The sequence below is a fragment of the Dreissena polymorpha genome, unplaced genomic scaffold, assembly GCF_020536995.1.
Source record: "Dreissena polymorpha isolate Duluth1 unplaced genomic scaffold, UMN_Dpol_1.0 chrUn038, whole genome shotgun sequence".
NCBI classification, from domain to species: Eukaryota; Metazoa; Mollusca; class Bivalvia; order Myida; family Dreissenidae; genus Dreissena; species Dreissena polymorpha.
The window spans coordinates 207,207-230,849 of record NW_026273352.1 but is presented as its reverse complement, the minus strand read 5'-3'; the positions used below and the strand labels follow the sequence as shown (position 1 = coordinate 230,849).

The 23,643-nt window shown below is 35.7% G+C and overlaps 1 protein-coding gene across 1 annotated transcript in view; it reads left to right on the top strand.

The window, feature by feature from the left end:
* Positions 1–20,728, top strand: part of LOC127863797 (sodium/myo-inositol cotransporter 2-like) — a 37,575-nt gene extending 16,847 nt beyond the window's left edge. Inside the window, exon 16 of the mRNA XM_052403456.1 lies at positions 20,167–20,728. Within this exon, the coding sequence (XP_052259416.1) occupies positions 20,167–20,281 (115 nt within the window). The 3' untranslated portion in view covers positions 20,282–20,728. The remainder of the gene's footprint in view (positions 1–20,166) is intronic.
* The last annotated feature ends 2,915 nt before the right edge of the window (positions 20,729–23,643 follow it).

Below are 23,643 nucleotides of genomic sequence, written 5' to 3'. Positions count from 1 at the left end.
ATACTAAATCAACATATGAAACATCATTCGCTTCCAGTAAAACGGTAGGAAGCTAACCCCTGAATTCAAATTACAGAAACGATAACGTGAACTACAGTGTAACCTCTCTGCGATTTATACCGGTTTTTATTACAGCTCGCTATGGGCGCCTCCATCTGGGATGAATAACTAATGACGTCACAGCTGTTAGCTGCTGTGCCCTAAATAAATCTTAAAGGTTATGGTCTAATGTACTTTTTGTATGTGTCTTATGTCCATCTCCCAAGTTTTGCGATGACTTCGGGAGGAACTCCTTTCCTTGACAGATCCGTTGCTCGCCCAATTCTAAAGCTATGTGTGTTAAAGAAAGCGTTACCTAATTCAGTGCGGCCGAGGCATTTTGCTAGTACCGCGTTAACTTGCTGTCTGGTAACTGGCAATCCCCCTGTATGGCAACATGCTGCAGAACCTACCGGTGACATTGCCAGATAGTCGCGCATTCTCTGGACAGGACATATTGATTCCTCCGATTTCGGAATTTTGAGTATGACCGCCGCGTTGTGTTGAAGCGTTTTTGACTTGGCGATGCGGATTGATATGGATGACTGGTCTAACGACAATTCAACGTCGTACGTTCTGAATTGGTTTTACATTTCCGGGCGTTTAGGCGATACCAACTCGCTTATTCGGAAAAGCCCAAAATAGGGTTGCTTTATTGCATACGTTTCGCAATTGCTGTATTATTTTGAAGACGATTTCGTATGTGATCGGGCGTCTTCTGTCCTTGTTTATACCCATTGATCGCGAATAGCCTTATATAACCTTGCTTAGCCTAAATTCTTCGGAAAACGATTTGTGGCTTTGTTGTTGCCAATAATTAATTCCTGCCAAGTAAGTTTTGACCATGCGTGTCGCTCAGCCTTTCTCAAAACAGTATGCTATGAACCATTAGATAACCTGTTCAGGTACTTGTGGCATTTGGGATATTTGGTAAAGCTTGCAAAATGCATTAAAGGCATTAACACCGGTTTCGTATGTTGCGCTTGTGTTCTGTGATATAGACTTTCGCATTAAGGGGATTGCTCTGTCTTGAAGATGTTCCAGAGGTACTCGGGTACTCTCTGTGGTTCCTCGTCTGCTTCCGGTGCCAATGTTCTAAATTTTGCCATCTGAAATCGAGATAGTGCGTCGCATATTATGTTTTTTGTACCTGAGACGTGGGATGCTCGGATTATAATATTAAATTTCAAACATTTGAATGTAAGGGGGCGCAACAGCGTCATAACTTTTTCCGATTTCGAAGACCATGAGTTAAGTACACCTACAACAGCGGCATTGTCGCAGTTGAACTGAATTCTTTTGTTTTGTAGCATATATCCCCAAATAGAGATTGAAACCAATATCGGGAAAAGCTCTAAGACCGTTATGTCGCTGGTATGTCCGTCTGTGTGCCAGTCTACTGGCCACTTAGCTGCGCACAAGTGCGACTCAAAATAAATACCGAAACCGAGCCCCACCCCCGCCGCGCTATCGGTGAAAATATTGACGTCTTCATTAGACAGCCAAAAATGATCGTGGAACATTGATATCCCGTTGCAAGTCCAGCTTAATACCACGCCGGATTCTAATACGATGGAAAGGTTTGGTTAAACTACATTTCGCATTAATGAGTCGACGGCAGAACGGTCTACCCGACAACAAAAGTTGAGTGAATAGATGAGCGACTGTATATCGCGAAATCTTGCTTTTTCTTTTGACAAAATGTGGCTGATCTTTTCCGTCAATTCTTGTATCTTTGTAATTGGTATGCGGACTTGCATTTTTGCGCTATCTAACTCTAAGCCTAAGAATGCTATCACCATCGTTTGACCTTCCGTTTTTTCAACTGCCACTGGGACTCCTAGTTCGACCATAACCTTGGAAAAGACGGACATCATATAACCGCACAGTGAGCGAGACTTATCGCCGCCAAAGAAATCATCAAGATAGTGGATTAGAAGTCCCGAGTTCACTCGGTAAACGACACAGTGTTCTAAAAAAGTACTGAAACGTTCGAAGGTAGCACAACTAATTGATGCACCGAAGGTAATGTTTTATCAAAATAGTTCGATCCGTTAAATTGGAACCCCAACATCTGAAAATCTTCATTCTTGATTGGTATTATCTTGAAAGCGTTTTTGATGTCCATTTTAAATAAGAAAAAAATTTTACCCAGAAGTTGTATTAACTCAACAGCTTTATCAAAACGTGTAAACTGGACCGATGTCATCGCTGGGTGTATATAATCATTAACGGATTCCCCTTCTGGGTAAGACAGGTAATGTGTCATGCGGTACTCCCCCGGGTCTTTTTTGGGAACTAGACCTATTGGCGATACTATGAATTCGCTGAACGGTGGTGACGAGAAAGGGCCCGCAACTTGCCCCTCCAACAGTTCTTTCGAAATTTTATCAGAAATTACCTCTGGGTGTTCGTAAGCCGATTTTAAATTTTTTGTGTCGCGTGTTTTTCGTGGCCCGTGATATTGAAGTAAAAATCCGTTTTAAAAACCATAAAAGAGAAACTGTGTCTCCGCATAATCATACCCTAAAAGAAATGTGTGTAAAGCGTCTAATTAAATCGGCGACGGAGCGATGTCTACAATGTTGTTGTTTTTTTGACAGTTATTGCGTGTATCGACTAAGATTGCCTCGGGTTTGTCCGAATTGACGCTGCCCGAACCTGTGTGCGTTTGGATTATTTCTACCACGAAAGGAAGCATCAAACCTTGGTGTGTTTGCGCGATGGGTGACTCCCGAGGTTTCTGCTACGCTTTGACAGCTTATTGCTGGATGGTTCTCCCGACAACGCGAGCAATTGTGGGAAAAACGGCAATTAACCAGGCGACAATGTACTCGCGTGAGGGGCGTACGAACGTTCCCGATGTGCGTGTGTTTCCGGGTTGTACAAACATGCAGCGCCACCAAAGGTCATTGTTAATTTCCGACCAGGGTGAGGGGGAGATTCCCTGACGGAGCCTAAACTGCTCGTCATAGGTGCGCCAAGCCGAACCACCCTGGCAATATGCGACCTCTCTTATGGTCCAAAAATACTTGAGCAATTCTTGTGTTTTTGTTCTGTTGTGATCGAAAGATAGGTATACCGACATGAAGATGATGAATGCGTCTGACCATTTCTCGATTGTACCGATGGTGTCTTTGCATTCTTTTGGCTGCGCCACGAGGCGGCCATCCGCCTAAACCGAGAGTATTGCCCCCGACAGGTAACTCTGGAATTCTACAGACCCTTTCAACAATAGTGCGAAATTAACATATTCGCCCCGCCCGATATGTTGTTTACACTGATCGGGGATGTGGGCCGCTATTTCATCCGAAACTGTCCGGATGTTTGGCATTGCCGCGTTCGCTGTTGTTGCGTCAAACGCGACGGGCATTGTTGACTGGGTCGGTCGCTGCAATTGAAACGTGAATACACAAACATGAAGGGGTTCGCTTGGAACAAGACCGGTGCTTAAAGCATTCGACACGATCTCGGCCTCTTTAAGTAGGATTCAAAGTCGATTAAATTAGCTTTATCCCCTTCGTTTAGTCGATTTCCATCGGGGCTTATCGACCTCGACCTTTTCTGTGACACTGCCTTACGTCGCGCACCTCTACCTCTCATTCTTGCTGGGATTAAATACGATTTTTAAAAGCTAAACAATGTTTGCCTGAATTGAATGTCGTTTAGACGGAAAAGGAAGTAGTCTCCTAGGAAATGTCACGCGTTCATATTCGGAGAACCTCGGCGTTAGCAACCTGTTAGCGTCCCTTGATACAAGGAAGTGAACCACCTTACCCGTTTTGTATTAAAACATAAATGGAAATTAATCCATATAGATATGAATAATTTGTTTTATTTTCATAAGATAAAAGACATTTCCGGAAAACACATTACCGTAATTCTAATTTATTTGAATACATGTATTTAATGTCAAACAGTAGCATATATTACTTAAATATTTTCTCTCGTACTTGTTTATTTGGGTCTCGATCTATGTAAACATTGCTATATGCCTGCGCTTAAAATGTCGTCAAAGATTAGAAAATGCACAGGATTCTCTGGGGCAACACTTGACGCATATGCATAAAATCATGTTTTCCCATTTCGATTATCATTTGTTATTTATTGTACTTTTAAAGAACGTGTGTTCTATGCTGTACTTGATTGTCCTCGTCGTGATAAGTATTATCTGGATCCCGGTCCTGCGACTGACTGGTACCGAGCTCTAAATGTAAAAACGGCCACCGGAAAAACTTTGCGAAACCGAAATTTCGCAAACTTAAGTACCCTTTTTCTTGAAGGTTTGCTTATTTGTGATAAAGTATAAGATAAAAGTCTAACTTGTGATTAATAATTGGTTATTTTTGCTTGTTAAATGCGTTTTCTTCACTATGAACTTTATTTGCAAAGTTGGGGTTCCCATGGGATTTTTGTAATATCCCATGGGATTTTTCATTATCCCATGGGAATTTTGGTTTCTCCCATGGGATTTTTCTCCAGCTTTTTTATGGGAGAAAAAATCCCATGGGATTTTCAAAAACATAAAACACGTTCGTTTGTGCTTAGTTATCGATTTTAAGCATTGTTAAAGCATTTGTGCTTATTTTCGTTCAATTTACTTTGATAGAAAAAAAATCCCATTTTTTTATGGGAAAAAAAAATCCCATGGGATTTTTTTCTGATTTTTAGAGATTTATTCATGTTACCTTCAGAAACACTACCTTTTAACAAATGATGAGCATTTCTCGCGATTTCAACGCGTTATATCGTGTTTTAAAATAATAAAAAAATCCCATGGGATTTTTTTTCCCATGGGATTTTTTTGTCCCATGGGATTTTTTTTCCCATGGGATTTTTTTTTCCAATGGGATTTTTTTTAAGGTATAAGTTTCTAAAAGCTATATAATAATAATAATTATAATAATAATAATAATAATAATAATAATAATAATAATAATAATAATAATAGTAATAATAATAATAATAATCGTGCTCAATATGATGAATTTGTACTTTTAAGCGACTAACATTTTTATTCGAGCCGATCGTCGAGTCCGAATGGTGAGTATAAGAGCAATTTACCAGTACAAATAAATCTCACTTGTGAACAGAACGCTACCGTACTATAAAATAATCTTGATAATAAGTCATATCATTTCTCGACAGAAAATGAAAACAGTATCCATATTGATGTCAGCAATGTCCCCTGCTATGATAAATATTGACAAAATGAAAAACCTTGACAATAATTCCGTGTCGAATACGCATTAGATTATAGCAATCAAATTCATATAAGCATTGATAAGATAATTTGCGAAAATGGGTCTTATGTCAAATACGGCAAGCGTAGCTCCATTCCATAATGTCCGGTATTAAGTCACGTCAAGTTTCGTGGTCGAATTATAGCATAATAATCATTTTCACATTACGCGAATCATATGAGTTTCCCTACATATATTGTGTTAAAATTTATGTTACACTAATGTGCGATGATGAAAAGGGGATTTCGGTAATTCTACATTCGCCCGCCTAGTACCGAAATCCCCATATTTACGCCTTAAAGGGTCAATAGGTCATCGGTATGAATGGTTTTTGACTTCACATGAATGTTAAGGTGCAAAAAAATGATATTAATTTTAATTATTAAGCACTCTTGACAGCATTAAGTTGCCTCTCAGTGGGGATTTCGGTAATTCTACACTAGAACTTAAACGCGCGCCGGTACCGAAATCCTGCTGTACAAACCTTCAAGTGTCAACAAAATTATTATAGTGTTTTTTTTCATTAGCAACCAGTGACATGTATTATCTCCCATTCGGTTACTTCTTTTGGAAAATAATTAGCGGGGATTTCGGTACTGCTACATTCGTACGCCCAGAGCCGAAATCACCCATGTTTACGCCAATCCCCCATATTACGCCTTAAAGGGTCTATATGTCATTATGTTTGGGTTTTGGCTTTGCATTAATGTTGATTTGTACACAATCATATTAGTGTTAATCATTTAAACACTCTTATCAGAATACTTTTTCCATTATTAAATAGTTTATTAATGTGAAAAATGTGAAAACGAATGTAAAAAAGGTAAAATGTACATTTAAAACGTTGGTTACACAAAAGTATATGTAAATATAACATGACATAGTAATAATAAGTCTTCAGAAAGTATTTTCCAAACAAATCTGATGAAACAAATGATATCGTACTACCTTATTTACAATATGCTATACACTTTTGCAATTTAGTTATCAATGTTTAATCAAAGCATAAATCAGGATAATATGTTGCCTCTTAGCGGGGATTTCGGTAATTCTTAACAAGCACATAAACCCGCGCCGGTACCGAAATCCCCGCTGTACAAACCTTCAAGTGTAAAAAAATACTGATTTAGGTTTAAATAAAGGGAACAATAGTATTTTTGGCCACCAAAAAGCACTTCCGCGTCAACAAAACGATTGAAATTATGTCAGAAACCCAGCTTTTCATTGTATATATTGCAATACACCATCGGCCGCCGAGAGCGGAATACTGCGCTTGGCCGCTAAACAATGTGGATTGCATCAAATTAAATGTCAATTTTCGATTTTATTACAAAAATAAACACTGCCTTTTTATAAATATGTCAAGCACGTACATTTAACAAAAAAATCGATATATCTTTATGTAATGTAGAAAAGTAAAGCGCTTTATATATAACAATGTTTTATAATGTCTCTCTGGTTGAGAAAAAAAACTAAACAAAACCATGTAGAACATATATGTTTTCATAATTAAAAAAAAAAATTTAATGATGCACGTGATGTTTTATAATTGATATAAGTTCACGTGTCATTGAACGAGTTAAGGGAGAGATGCGAATTAAATTACACATAATTAAAAAATGATACTATACTGTAAGCTTGATTTATAAATTGTGTTCCATCGCGCCAATATATTCATTGTTCCATGAAATTGTGTATAAAAGCAAAACGATTGAAATTATGTCAGAAATCCTGCTTTTCACATGAAATGATCTTTAACACTTTATTTATTCCAATCAGGTAATTAATAATAATAGGGGAAGTCTATACTGTGTATTAGAAACTTGTTGTGGTGATCCCTATCTTATCCGCTCAATACACATCCACCTGGCTACTGTACAGAAAAAATTAGATTTACTTCCAAAATAACTGATTTCATTAACTGCTAACTTGTTGTCTACATTTTAAATTAACAACGATAATGGATCAACATCACCGTTGCACAATTATTAAGTTCACAGTAATCTGTACTTTAAATAGATAGCCTAATTAAAGACGGTGCTAATAAAGAACAAAGCGTGAATGTGGATATTAAGAAATTAGATCCTTTTTTGCATGACACTGGCAGTATATCATTTTATCTTATATAAATAAGCCACATTTAAGACATGGATAAAATTAAAATAAGACACATTTGCATCTTTCATTTCTTGAAAAAAAAATAAGCACGCAGTCACATATAAATAAGATACATTGAAGACACAGAAAAAAATAAATAAGACACATTTGCATCTTTCACTAAATTTTCTTAAAAAAACATGTGAAACTGAAGAAAAACATTTATTACTGACACATTATTCTAAAGGTCGACTGACAACTTAAGTTCAAAGAGGGATTTACAATTAAATAAGATCCATTTTCGCATGATGCTGGTTGTAGAGCAAGCAATACATTTCTTACTGACACATTATTCTAAAAGTCGACAGGCAACATAAATTCAAAGAGGGAACCACAATTAAATAAGATCAATTTTCGCATGATACTGGTTGTATAGCAAGTAGTCACATATTAATTACAGCTTGCATTAGTTGCAATAATTTTGTTAAGTGCGCGTGCTTCTGAACGTTGCGTTAAGCGAGAGTGTTGTCATTTTGTTAGTATTATATTTTGGTATTATGTATGATTATTGCTTGTTTTGAATTTGAAATAAACGCTTTCTGGCAAATAAGCATCGTCTTAATTTTAATACAAATAATGAACATTTGACATACAAAATGTCCAATAACATACCGGCAATAACATTATATATATGTTAATTTCTGTGCATGTTTATACCGAAATTATAGCCGACATCGGCAGTTAGGGAAATTTAGTGACACACTTTAACACATCAAACATGCATGATAGTTCTTTTTTCATATGATATTCCCCTGGTTGCTTACCGGTGTATTGGTGCAGTTGATAACCCCGCCGGGACTACAGTAGGGTGCTAATACACACGTGTATCGTGTTCAATACAATCGTCTTAATTTTAATACAAATAATGAACATTTGACATACAAAATGTCCAATAACATATCGGCATTAACATTATATATATGTTAATTTCTTTGCATGTTTATACCGAAATTATAGCCGACATCGGCAGTTAGGGAAATTTTGTGACACACTTTAACAAATCAAACATGCATGATAGTTCTTTTTTCATATGATATTCCCATGGTTGCTTACCGGTGTATTGGTGCAGTTGATAACCCCGCCGGGACTACAGTAGGGTGCTAATACACACGTGTATCGTGTTCAATGCCCGATCCATGTTACAACGTGTAAGAACGGGAATTTCGGTAATTCTACCTTTTTAAGCTTGCGCACCTCTAATGGGCACATATCCAAATATAATTTAATTAATTATTTTCCTAATCAGCATCATTTCACTAAACTACATGCAAATTTGTAGGTAGCTTTCCATGCTTAAAAAAAAATAAACCGATTTTTTCAAAACCACCCTCACGCTCGGCTTTTGTCCAGTTTATTTTCACCCCTGGGGTATATAAAAGTTCCATAATTCATTCAAATTTCCAAATATGGGCATGCAATTGGTGTGTACAGATGCAGTAAAGGTGTTTAAAGTTTAAACAAGATGAAATAAGTATTCTTTTACAGACATTTATTTTTACAAATTTTAATCTATGGAATAGCGCCATGAAATGTAAGTGATTTCAGCCAAGTAAAAATTGGGTCGGTTAAAAACAAAGTGTCATAAAATTCAAAATAGTATCATTTAAGTTATATTTTAAATTAAGTTTTTATAGAAACACTATATACAGCAAAAATACCAAAAAATAGACAGATTTACCGTTTACTTTTTGAAATAAAAATAAAAATGCAACATGCATCATTCGTATTTTCAGCAGTAAATTAATCAATTTAGCCATAACGTTGTTTTAATTTTAAAATTGAAGGATGTGCATACAATTTTTAACATATTTAACAATAAACATAGCTTATGTGCTATATTAAATCAAATTACGTTAGAAAAGAAATAAAACGCGTCGCAAAAAGTATGCGATGTCGGCAGGAATCGAACCTGCGCGGGAAAATCCCAAAAGATTTCTATTTCATCGCCTTACCCACTCGGCCACGACAACTTTACATCTGTGTAACCTTAAATTAGATATATATAAGTAAACAGGTAAAAAGGCTCGCTCGATCTTTGAAGAAATCGCGAAATCGTATTTTTCAGATGATAATCGGATCAAAGTCAATATTTATAGTGAAAATAATGTAATCTAAATGAATAAGTTAAACATCAAAATTCGAAGTTTGAAAAAAATAAAATGCATCTCTCGGAAATAAGCGATCATTGAAGATCGGCAATGGCTTATGTATGAAGTGAAAGGACAGTTGAAAGTTTCCATTTTGCACGTTAATGATTCTGATAATATGGTGACAAAGGCAGCAGTCCTATGTAGTATTGTGTTTGACCGGAGAGTAGCGTGATCTGTGTCGGTGTTGGGCGCTCTGAGGGCGCAATCCGGCTACATAGGTACATAGAAACCTCTTGTGGCTATAGTCCATGGATCGGGTTCGGCAGACAGGGAACATGTAAATTTTTATATGTATGTTTTATATCTTAATTACCTAAACGTATATTTATCCTGGTTACTTATTTACTGAGGTATGAGTTAGTCGCAATGATTGTAGATACGTTGTACTATATTTAGTAAGTATTTGGAGGACGAGTGGCACGGGCACGCGCTTTATTATCACTTATGCAAGGAACGCGTTTTGTTTATATACGTATTTTTGATATTCCGATAGGCTTAAGGGAGGTAACTTATTCAAGTAAAACGCGATATTTTTTGCAATGCCTTTTTATAACTCTTGTTTAATAAATTACATACGAATATACAGCTAAATTTAAGATGATTTTTACCAGAAAAAAATTTCGGAGAAAGATATATTGAGATTTTGATATTCCATAGAATGCGAGTCTCCATATATATTTTCTATTGCAGGGGAGGTAATTAAAAATTTTTGAAGTCTCCGAATTGGTCTTTGTTGTATCTATTTACGTTTATTTTCAAGCTTATGGCGATTAAAAAATTAATTATTATTAGTATATGCTCACATGGATATTGGTACGGATATATCGTGTTCATATAACTGTTACTACATTCATTTCAATTCATTCATCATTCAGGTCGGGCTACACAAATCTCGTGAAGAGGCCAGTAGGACCTGTAAACAAACTCTCATACACACACTCTTCACTCATCGTGGCGCTCTCGCATGTCTGAGGCGATATATAAGATCGATGTCATATATAATACTGTATTCGCTGGTCTTTTCGGTTGATATGTTTGATTGCTTAGGACGCAATGAATATAGTGTATTTATATTTAATGAAGTGAGCTCATTGTTGTTTCTGGCGGTATTCAATTTCTGGTAATAGTTTCGCGATTAAAGACGTCGGTTCTCGGTTAGGTGTGGAATGTTCTTATTTGTTAATGTGCCAAGTGCTTAAAGGCGGTTTATCGCACTTTATTAGTCGGCGTTTCAAGAGAATGGGTAATAAATGCAAATCAGTAGGTGCTTAGAAGACTTAAGTACGGCAAGAACCACAACTCACTCTGCTAGGAACGATTACCACTGCCTGTCTGCAGCAGACGACAAATGATTCTGCTCTAGCAGTGAATGTATATACCAGCTTGTAAACGCCATTGGCCAGTCTAGTGTTTATCATTAAAATATGCACATATTGGCTGCTTTCATGGAAAACGAGGCTTAATGCACGTCAAATAAGATTAGCCTGTGCACAATGATAAGCATATGCAATGCGAACAAGCTAATCAAGGACGACAACAGCGAACAACTAAAGTGCCTTCAGCGCTTTGATTTATAATATACATTATGTCCTATGTTATATGGCGTATAGCTACTAATATATGTGTGTATAAAATATGTTAACCGTCTTTATTTTTTAAATAAATGAAATCATACTGAAACTCTACGAATTGAGGATTTACATGTTTTTATGAGCTGTCAAAGATTATTACAAACAACAATTATTATCTTTTTTAATGCAGACACTTTAAAAGACTGTGGGTGCGGACCCAGGATCCTGCGATAAATCAAACGGAAAGGTACTTTAGGTACTTAAGCTACGTTGAAGAAACTCGGACATTGTTGACGCCCTGTCTTCAATAAATACTGTTTTTGAGTGAGGTTAAACTTACAAATGTATTTGTTAGCCAATTGACGTGTATCGTGGTATTTTGAAATTATTTTTAAAATAACTGGGCTAAGCATTGGTTTCGGTAGAAAAGTACTGCAACAATTTCGCTAGATTTGAACACATTTTAACACTCCGCATTATGATATTTTGATTCAATTTTTCATATTTATACCAAGTGAGTTTTCATTTGACCGCCTTGCGGATACAGATCCATTAGCATGTGCTTGTGTATTATAATAACAATTAATGAGTTAATTTACTACTTACAGTATCGTTATTTTCATCAACATCATCGTTATCAACGTTATCATGATCATCATCATCAACATAATCATCATCTCATCATTATCATCATCATCATCATCATCATCATCATCATCATCATCATCATCATCATCATCATCATCATCATCATCATCATCATCATCATCATCATCATCATCATCATCATCATCATCATCATCATCATCATCATCATCATCGTCATCATCATCGTCATCATCATCGTCATCATCATCATCATCATCATCATCATCATCATCATCATCATCGTCATCATCATCATCATCATCATCATCATCATCATCATCATCATCATCATCATCATCATCATCATCATCATCGTCGTCGTCCTGCTCCTCCGCCTCCACCGCATCATCAGCAGCAGCATCGTCATCAGCAACAGCAGCAGCATTATCGTCACTATCACCAACAACATCGTTATGGTCGTCATCGTCGTGATCATCATCATCAGTGTCATCATCATCATCATCATCGTCATTGTTATCGTCGTTGTTCTCCTCCTCGTCGTCGTCATCGTCATCATCGTCGTCATCGTCATTCTCATCATGAACAATTTCAACAACCGTAAAACCTATCGCTCAGCTCATTTTTGCAGTGAATTCGGATGTTATATCAAATCTTTTTGATTAATAGAGTTTGCTGCTTAATGTATTAATAACTAAATAATAATGTTGATAATATTGAAAATAAATGGTTTCAATTTTATTTATCCGTTTAAGATGCAGTATTTGACCAAGTCAATTTGTCGCTAAAAGTAGTCATTACACATTCAATCCAAAAAGCGTTACGAGTTGCTATTGAAACTATAATCACATTCCGATAAAAATGGTGTCTGTATTAGGGCCTGTTTAATTTCTACGCTTAATTGCAATTCATAAAAATATTTTTAAGGGTACCGGTATATCTAGACACACTCTGTTATCCAAACAATCCTTGTGATCATAAACAAATAAACAATGAAATATAAATAAAATTAGATGATAAAAAATGGTATCTTCCTTTTTGCTGTTGCTAGTTATCAACAGAGTAGCAAAACTTTTAAATATAAATTATATTCAATTCATAGCACGCTTAAAGATTTGAAGTTTATCTAAATCTATAAGCACAAACATATTTATGTTTGTTAATACAAAGCTGTAGCAGTTTTCTGAATGCGCTTGAAAAGATGTGATTGTTGTTGTTGCATTAATAGTATCATTAGTTTGTATTTCCAGATTAGGTATTCCACCATACATTTTGTTTTTAATCAGATGTCTTATAATTGGCATTGCAATATTTCAATAACGAGTAATCAACACAATTGACTTTATGTATTTTTAATTGTTTATCCATATTATCATTAACACTTGAGGGAAAAATAAGCTGTGTCATTTTTTATTTTTTATTTTACTTATGGTTCAGACAACTCTGCTTTTACTATATGCCGTAATAATTATAAGTTTCCGTTCACTTAAAGATATTGTTTTTCGTGTTGGAAAATTTAAATACGAAAAATATTTAGAGACAAGTGTGTTATGCTTGTTTGTCAATTATTTAATTGAAGTAGAAATAATACATCAGTGTACATACTTTTATTGTGTTGTTCCCTTCGTTCTTTACTTTAAAAATGCAACTTAACAGCTTTGCAATCAACTGAAATAATATATAAAAAGTAAAAACAATAAACGTTTGGCTTTCTTAATACGATATCATTTCAAACGCTGTTGGAAGGAACCATTGCTTATTAGAGGTTTACAAGGTAACTTACCCAAGTACGCAAATGTAATGGTCGATTGCCCTTAGGCATGATTCTGTTTTATTACTTTAATCCGGTTGTAAAAATGCATGACCGAAGGGTCATCAGATAAGCAAAAACAGGGTCAAAATCTGATAAAATAGCGCTGTTTAACTGACTGTACGAAAATCCGTATGTCCGAAAATTTAGAATCATGAAAACATAAATATTTTGGCTTAAAAAGGAAATGTAAGAAAATTTAGAATGTAAGAGAAAATACGGTGGTTTTATGGTGTTTAAATCGATTAGAAATAGCAAAACCTAAAGACATTATCTCAAGTGTGATTTTCAAAAGATTTTATATGAATGTACACACACGGTAAAACTAGTCTATTAAAATGAAATACCTTCGTTCTCATGTTTTTAATATTTATTAAACATAGGTATTTGTGAACACTTGTTGTTATATAATATTGAAATGTACACGCATACTGAACATAAAATCATTAGCATAACGGCTAAGTTGGTTTTTACTAAGATTGCAATAGTGTTTATTTTATTATTATGAATCTTATGAGGATAATTTTGAAAGTATGACACAGAGTATCTGAAGAAGATATATACATAATCACATATGTTGTTGTTGTTGTGGTTATTGTTTCAATATTTTTATGAGTATCATACATTCAATGACGAATAGCTATTAATTTGTCATACAAACACCATAATTATTATTGGATTGCGGAGATTAAACAAATCGATTCCCTAGTAACTGATATAACTGATACATTTTTTGAGCGACAATGTGAAACTAAATCTAGTATTATTTAAATTTGATTATTTTAATTGCAGACTTTTTTTATTAACCCCAATTATTGTGTACGCAACGTTTCTTTATTTAAATCGCTGAGTACGAAGCATCAAGATATTTTTTAATTAATTGACAGTGATCTTTAATGTATGTCATAATATAAATTGAAATCAATCTTAATTAAAGCTTGAGCGGTTGGTTTGTAATAAGTTTTGTAAATGTTGCTGTAGGATATGTATGCACAATAAATACTAACGCTCTGGCATATTGTGATGGTGATATGATTATATATTGCACAATGAATATGTGATGATGTTCTTGTGATAATATTGAGGCTATAATTAGTTTTTGAATTAAGCTAGCTAATTTCAAATAAGATACAAACACATCCCAATCCTAAAATTATCAGTAAGTTATAGTATTGTTTGCCTCTAGGCGCATAATTAATTGAAGGCATAGTTTATCTGTTAATCCTCGCCCCATGTGGTGTCCCAGTGGGTACACTGATATTAATACACGATGTATTGGTCCACAATTAAATCTCTTATAAAAACATGTCTCTCAGGTGGCTGTGTAGATACAACAAATACTACTACAACGGAGACTAAGATAACACATGTTACAATTAATTTGTCGTCCTTGCGTTCTTCTTTTACGACAAACACTTCTAAAACAAAACAGCAAAAAGCCGCTACTGCTACTGCTTCGGCTACTCTTACTGCTACTGCTACTGCTACTGCTGCCGCTGCCGCTGCCACTGCCACTGCCGCTGCCACTGCCGCTGCCACTGCCGCTGCCACTGCCACTGCCACTGCCACTGCCACTGCCGCTGCCACTGCCGCTGCCAGTGCTGCTGCTGCTGCTGCTACTGATAGTGCTACTGCTACTGCCACTGCTACTGCCACTGCTACTGCCACTGCTACTGCCACTGCTACTGCCACTGCTACTGCCACTGCTACTGCCACTGCTACTGCCACTGCTACTGCCACTGCTACTGCCACTGCTACTGCCACTGCCGCTGCCACTGCCGCTGCTGCTGTTGCTTCTGATAGTGCTACTGCTACTGCTGCTGCTGCTGCTTCTGCTGCTGTTGCTGCTGCTACTGTTACTGCTACTGATACGGCTACTGATACTGCTACTGCTACTGCTACTGCTAGTGCTACTGCTACTGCTACTGATTCTGCTACTGCTACTGCTGCTGCTGCTACTGCTGCTGCTGCTGCTACTGCTACTATTGATTATAATTCTCCTTCTACTTCTCTTTCTAATATTGCTAGCGATGCTTCATAATTTATTTTTAAATGTATCATTTTGTTAAAACAGGAAAGAACTGTTATATATATTTTCTTAAAGGGATCTTTTCACGCTTTGGTAAATTGACAAAATTGAAAAAAGTTGTTTCAGATTCGTAAGTTTTCGATTTAGTTATGATATGTGTGAGGAAACAGTAATACTGAACATTAACCATGCTCTAATATAGCCATTATATGCATCTTTTGACGATTTTAAAACCTAAAAATTATAAAGCGTTGCAACGCGAAACGATTGAATAATTTGGAGAGTTCTGTTTTTGTCGTTAAATTTTGTGAAACTACGAAGATTGCTTTTATAAGGTATAAAATACGTCGAGAATGTGTACTCGGCGGAATAGCTCAGTAGGCTTAAGCGTTTATACTACAGGACTCTGCCAGGACCCCAGGGGTCACTGGTTCGAACCCTGCTCCGGGCAATGTACATTTCCTTTTTTTTATTTTTTTTCTTGATTTTTTACTGGAGCTTTTATGATCCAATGTTTACATTTATCAATATAAAGCATTTAATGAATAAGTAAAAAAAAAGCCAAAATCTGTGAAAAGGCCCCTTTAAAGGTATAAAGAATCTAAACTTTTCTGCGATTAAAGTTTTATTTAACTGGATTAGTATAGGCCACATAACAGACGCTATTGTACTGATTTGTACTAAAGAACATTTTGTCATAATCAACAGTTTTAACATATCGCAGTTTCCTTGGAAGTTGACCTTTGATTGGAGTTATGTATAAAACATTAACAAGGTATTTGTTGACAGTTTGTCCTGTCACAATTATATATTAGTTGAGCCAAACGTGTGATAAAGATCCCTTTTGGGGTGGCGATAAATACTATTTATATTGTTCAACAGTGGGAGACTGAGAAAACATATGTTACAATTAATTTGTCTTCTTTGCCTGCTTCTTCTTTATATATTTTTCTTGCTAATCGTTTTAGTTTATTTTTAGTTAAGTATGTATATCATTTTACATTTTTTGATAGATATTTATTTGGATAGTAATAGTATGTTTTATTTGACTTGACATCATTGAACCGGTTTATTCATTGATAAGATCGGGATCTCCACAGGTGTTTAATCTCGATTGTTAGGTGGGGAGAAGGGTCCGAATGATAATGTTGTCGTCGGCTTACGAATCACATTTCACAAGTTTTAGACAAATATGCATACGTTATAAACCTAATTTAAGTATTACATAGATAATAACTTATCTTTATTTTGATGAACTACGTTTAAGGTATAAAACTATAATTATCTATGTGTTGTGTGCCGCATACATACCATCTTGCTTTTTTAAATTTGATCACAACGGTCCGAAGTCATAAACATTCATTATGCATGGTTGCTAAAGCACAGTGTATACTAACTAACCTATGTTTATTGTTGTTTGCTAGGGTTATTATTATTATGTTTATTTTTTTTTATTTTGGGGGGGGGGGTGGGAGGGCTTTTATTGAAGATTTCAACTAGTCCTTCAATTAACGAAAAAAAAAAATTGGTATAGGAAATATAAAAGAGTAATAGACAGCTTCATTCATGCTGTTCTATTATGGTGTTTTAACGCATATAATGATGTATGGTTGATGAAGCACATTGTATGCTACCAATGTTTATTGTTGTTTGATGATGATGTTAAGTTGGTGTTGCTGTTGTTGTTAATGATGATGAGGAGGAGGAGGAGGAAGAAGAAGAAGAAGAAGAAGAAGAAGAAGAAGAAGAAGATGATGATGATGATGATGATGATGATGATGATGGTGGTGGTGGTAGTAGTGACGACGACGACGATGATGATGATTTTGATTATGATAATGAGATTTGAATTAAATTAATGTGCAAAGATTTTTCTTTTTAGCGGCCAAATGCAGATATCTGCGCTCGGCCGCTGTAAGGGTTATGTAATATTTGCAATCTACATAGGAGTCAATAGCAGATACCAAGCACCATATGCTTATGAGAAACAAAAGCAAAATATTGGCAATCGCTGAAATCTCGAATATGACTTAATCATTTTATTAAATGAAAACCGGTAACTATTTTAAACGGTTATTATATTGCAACAACTTAGCGGTGTTTATCCAAAAGACCATTGTTATAAATACAGGGACGTCAATAGGCCAAACTATTCAGGAAATATGATTTGAGTCGTCAAGGATAGATTTTGAGATCAATGTACGTCCGATGAGATTTAAAGGGAGTTGGAGGCGTAGGGACAGATTCGTTCGAGTACGCGATCATTTGAGGATAAATTATGTTGAAGCTTTATCGGAATTCCGGAAATTTGCGATCGGTACCGATTTTTCCCGGTTCTTTTTTATTGATTCTGATAAGTTAGCGGCCGGCACGGACATGAATATTAACTGACGAAAACCTCTTCGCTACTTTCCGAAAATCTTCGACATGTTGCAAATATCCGTAATATTCCGCATTGTACTCACCAGAAATTGCAACTAGAAAGACTACAATAAATCAATTAGCTACGGCTCGGGCGGGGATTTACCTTTTATCCCTGTAAGGGACCTAATGCCCCAGACTACCGGCTATTTTTTCCGGAATTCGAACTTGATACACTTGATATCCCTGAATTAAATATTTATATCCGCAGTTTTGATCTCTAGAGTGCTGACTGTTAGTATTGTATTTGACTGGAATGACTGTCGATTATGTGTTTTTAAGATTAAAACAAGCTTACGAAGAACTTTGTGTTTGCTTTTTTGTACGCTTTCTTTTTAAAAATGTATTGTCCGCCACGGACGCAACAATTGACCAAATGCACCAGATTGTGGTCTCTTTAAAGTGCTATGTTTTTACTGCCGTGATATCTTTAACAAACTACACATTATTGATCGTGGACGTTTTATACTCTTATTGAATTTGTTTCCCCAAAATATGCTCTTCTATTAGTAGATGTTTAGGTGACGATGTTCTAATTATAGATCTTACACGGCCAAGAAACACTAGATAGGTCTTTGCAAAGAGAGCTGTTGGATATCGTGAATGCGTTCAATGTGGCCTGTTTATTTCAGAAAGCTATGTGCAATGTTTTATGGGGATTTCTATCAAATTGCCAATTGCAAAATTTGATTTAGTTCATTCGGACCTACAAGCGGGAAAATTCTTCATTAAAATTCAATGGGCTTTTAAGAAGTTCGTTGAAAGGCCAAATTTGACGTTAAACAGCAACGCCGAAAAAATTGCTACTCAGTCTTATTTATCACTTTTTTTGTAAGATTTACCAGTAGACGTTCTTCAGTGAAATTAAGCAAACACACAGTGCCGACAAATATGGAAGGGTATTTAGGTAAAAATTACATCCTTCTTTGTGACTGTGTCATGATTCTTGATGGTACTTTCAATAAGTATGTAGACACCTTTTCATGCTTGATGACACTTACATCTTGCCTGATGTCCAATGTCTATTTACATTCTGCTTAATGGTATCATGCATGTGTACAGATGCAACATACTTGTTCGTTAATTGCATGCTGCATATGTGTATGTTGGTTTGTGCAGAGAGACTTGTGCAATAGGCGCAGTGCATAATGAAATCAAATATTAATGCGTTTAATAAATTAACGCGATGGTAAGATGTGAGTTTCACCCAAGCACAAAGCAACATACTATCATGCATGATACAATGATGTTTATTGACAGTCATTCCGAAATGCTACGGAGGACTACGGAAATTTACGGCGTATAACGGAAATTTTATGTTATAGGAGAAGTTGCGCACCTTTGTAAGAAAATTCACCAGTATGACTTTTCCGCCGAATACTCCAAATAGTGCCTTGCTTCAGACTTACATTATTTATTTGAGTGCAAGATTGGATATATGCGTGTATTAAATCCATATAGACCGTTGCTGGAACACATACATTTCGATTGGCTTATTATTAGGGATGGGAACGAATACTGAAAATGATATTCGAATATTCGTTTGTCAATATTCGAATATATTCGAATATTCGATTTTTTGAACCTTATATTTAAATGTCCGGAGCAACGTACTATTTCATATTGCCACTTAAACCACTATAAATCGAATCGTATGTGCAGCTTTGAAAAACTTGATGAAGTAATAATTAAAAAAAAAATATATTGAATATTATTATCTTCTTTAAAAAAAAATGTTTATTTTCATAAGATAAAAGACATTTCCGGAAAACACATTACCGTAATTCTAATTCATTTGAATCAATCTAATTGATGTCAAACAGTAGCATATATTACTTAAACATTTTCGCTCGTATTTGTTTATTTGAGTCTCGATCTAGGTAAACATTGCTATATGCCTGCGGTTAAAATGTCGTCAAAGATTAGAAAATGCACAGGATTATATGGGCGACACTAGACGCATATGCATAAAATCATGTTTTCCCATTTCGATTATCATTTGTTATTTATTGTACTTTTACAGAACGTGTGTTCTAGGGTGTTCTTGATTGTCCTCGTCGTGATAAGTATTATCTGGATCCCGGTCCTGCGACTGATTGGTACCGAGCTCTATATGTATAACCATATAATGCTGTTCTAGGATGTTCGTGATTGTCTACGTGGACATTAATGACCAGATAGTATCAAGATCGTACTGCGTTGACATTGATGGCTGTATTTGGTCAACACCATACCACGTGGATATTAATGGCTAGATAGTATCAAGATCGTACAACGTCGTCATTGATGACTGTCTTTGGTCAACACCATACCACGTGGACATAAATGACCAGACAGTATCAAGATCGTACTGCGTGGTCAATGATGGTTGTATTTGGTCAACACCACACCACGCGGACATAAATGACCAGATAGTATCAAGATCTTACTGCGTGGTCATTGATGGCTGCATTTGGTCAACACCATACCACGTGGACATTAATGACCAGATAGTATCAAGATCGTGCTGCGTTGCCATTGATTACTATATGGTATAAAAGCCGTACTGCTTGGGCATTGCTGACAATATTGTGTTAACACAGTTCTACGTGGAAACGGCTTAGCATACTTTGTTGACATTTTGACTGCAGTACGCGGACATGTACGACTGTCTGGTGAAAAATCCGTGAACATTGGTGACTACCTTGTATAAACATCGCACAACTTGGATATTGATGACTATATTGTACAAACACCATACTGCGTTGACATAAATGACTAGACTGTATACACACCGTACTGCGTTGATATTGATGACTACATTGTACAAACACCGCACTGCGTTGATATTGATGACTACATTGTATAAGCACCGCACAACGTGGGCATTGATGACTATTTTGTATAAACATCGTTCTACGTGGATAATGATGACTAGATTGTATATACACCTTACTGCGTGGATATTGATGACTAGATTGTATAAACATCGTACTGCGTTGATATTGATGACTACATTGTATATAAACACCGCACAACGTGGGCATTGATGACTATATTGGATAAACATCTCTCTACGTGGATAATGATGACTAGATTGTATATACACCTTACTGCGTGGATATTGATGACTAGATTATATAAATATCGTACTGCATGAGTATTGATGACAGTAGCGGATCCGTGGTCTAGTGGTAACACACTGGCTTCACAATCAAGAGATCGCTGGTTCGATCCCCCGCTGCACTTAACCTACTAACTCGTCTTTCGCAAGAGACGTTAAACCGATGTGCAGTGTACTAGGTGCTATACACCGGGCACTAAAAGACCCAGGGTAACCTCGTGAACGGGGTGTCTCCAGTATCTTGCAATATCGCCCGTAACCAATTATTCAATTTTCTGGGGGCGATGGCCATATGGGAGACAATCCCGGTGCACTCGATAAAAAACAAAAACAACAATATTGATGACTAGATTGTATAAACATCGCACAGCATGGGTATTGATGACTAGATTGTGTTAACATCGTAATACGTGAATAATGATGACTAGATTGCATACTGAGTGTACAGCTTGAACTACCTGGCAGTTAACTTACTAGAATGAACTTACACCGTGTTACGAGGATATCGATGTTCATAAATACGTAATCGATATTTCCAACGCGCTTGGTATTCACTAGCGTGATATTGAACATTCACATGCGCACACAAAATGACGTACATGTGTTTACTACGAATGAGAAACGTTTCCTAGAGGACGTTCACATTTCAATGTTTTTTTAGTATGTTTAGAAATATAAAACACAGTATCCACATATAGGTAACCTTTCGTGTTCATCTTACATACTTTGATCGACATATTACATATTGTATAGACAAAAACGTTGCGTATATTTTACTTTGGCCATTAAATGATCGTTTTGTCATCCGCAATAATTGTGAAACGTTCTTTTATGTGCATTGGAATTATTCAATAAATTAGTATTGAATTGTTTTATCTGATCTCACACAACGTGTTGTGTTTATAAATATCAACATTTCATAGTAACTTATTGTGTATAAGTAGCCGTCTTAGTACGCGTACGAGGTCAATGATTCGTATATAATTCTGTTCATGAAACTTATATTGTATTCCTTTTTTTTTATTTTATGCATGAACAATACTTTCTTAAACACAGCTGCTCAAGTATGATTGATTATTACTGTTATTCTGTTGATTACCTCCGACAAAAAAGGAAGTTCTGACCAAGTTTTATGAAATGATACTGGACGTCTGTCAGTCTATAAGTAAACCTGTCTGTCCGTCTTTACGTTCATCCGTATGTCCGTCGATCTAATATCTGTCTTTAGAACGATATATGTCTGGCGAATGTCTCAAGTCAATTTTTTTTTAATTGGTTCATATGATATGAAGCTGTGCACGCGCGATATCTGTCGTCGTGCGCATAAAATTTCCTAAGCTATGCCGCCCTCTTTATTATTCAACTTAGAATGTAACATTATTCTAACAGTACACTTTTATTATGAAAGTTTTATATCAATTCACACAGAACAAGTTTTTAAGTAAATGCTTTGCAGCAGTGAAGTATAGGTCTCTAAGACCTTTGGTTAATTAATACCCCTAAGGTCAGAATTGACCACGTCCAATCGTCCAGTTTTTATTTGTTACAACTTTCTGCATGTTGCTACACGCGGCGTTGAGGTGTTTGGGTCAATCAGTACTTTCAAAAGCCCTTTTTATCTCTGGTCACAATGTCACGGTAAACTGATTTATATGTTTGTTCCTTGCCCATTTTCTTTGTAAGTGTACATACATTCAACCAGATGCAATTGTATTCCTTTCTTTACACGAGGTGAATGTACTTTTCAGACAGTTTCTAGAATTGTCCTTACTAGCTAAAATGTCGTCCGTTATTAACATGTACGCATATGCATTAATCAATCTAAAAATAGTTGTTCTTTTAGTTCAGATTGTTGTTCTTTACATGGTATTATATACTATTATGTAAACACTAACGGCCATAAAACTTAATACTGTTATGTACAGTTTTAATTTTTTCTTTGCGTTTAAATATTGACCGTTCTTTTTTAAAGATTGATACACTTTATAATTTATAACATCAACACGAAATACACTAGTTTGCTTTTATGTTTTAAATATTATTTAGCTCTCCTTTACATATATTCGCTTAAATATAAGCATAGACTGTTAGCCAAGTTTGCATGTGACATTTGCTCAAAATTAATACACGTGCAAGATTTAAGAAGTTGTTATTGATTTATTGGTCACTAAACAACTGTTTTGAGCTCTTATATTCAACCAAAATGGTTTTATTCCGAGGTTATTAGTCACGCATTCAAATCACAATGAGTTGTCAATGACTGATACAGAACAAACAATATGTTGGTTCTAACATGATTTGTGAAAGATATACTTTATTGTTATAATGTTCAGAACCACTGTTTTTTCACTTTTAAATTATTTTACAACGGAAATAAATTTCTTGGGTAACTCAATATGTACCGTCTTAGAATACTCGCTCAACTGTGAAAACTACATATAGCTGTGCCATTTAAACGATGTTATGTAACATGTTTATTACCAAGATGTGTCACCGATGTATTCGTGACACCTT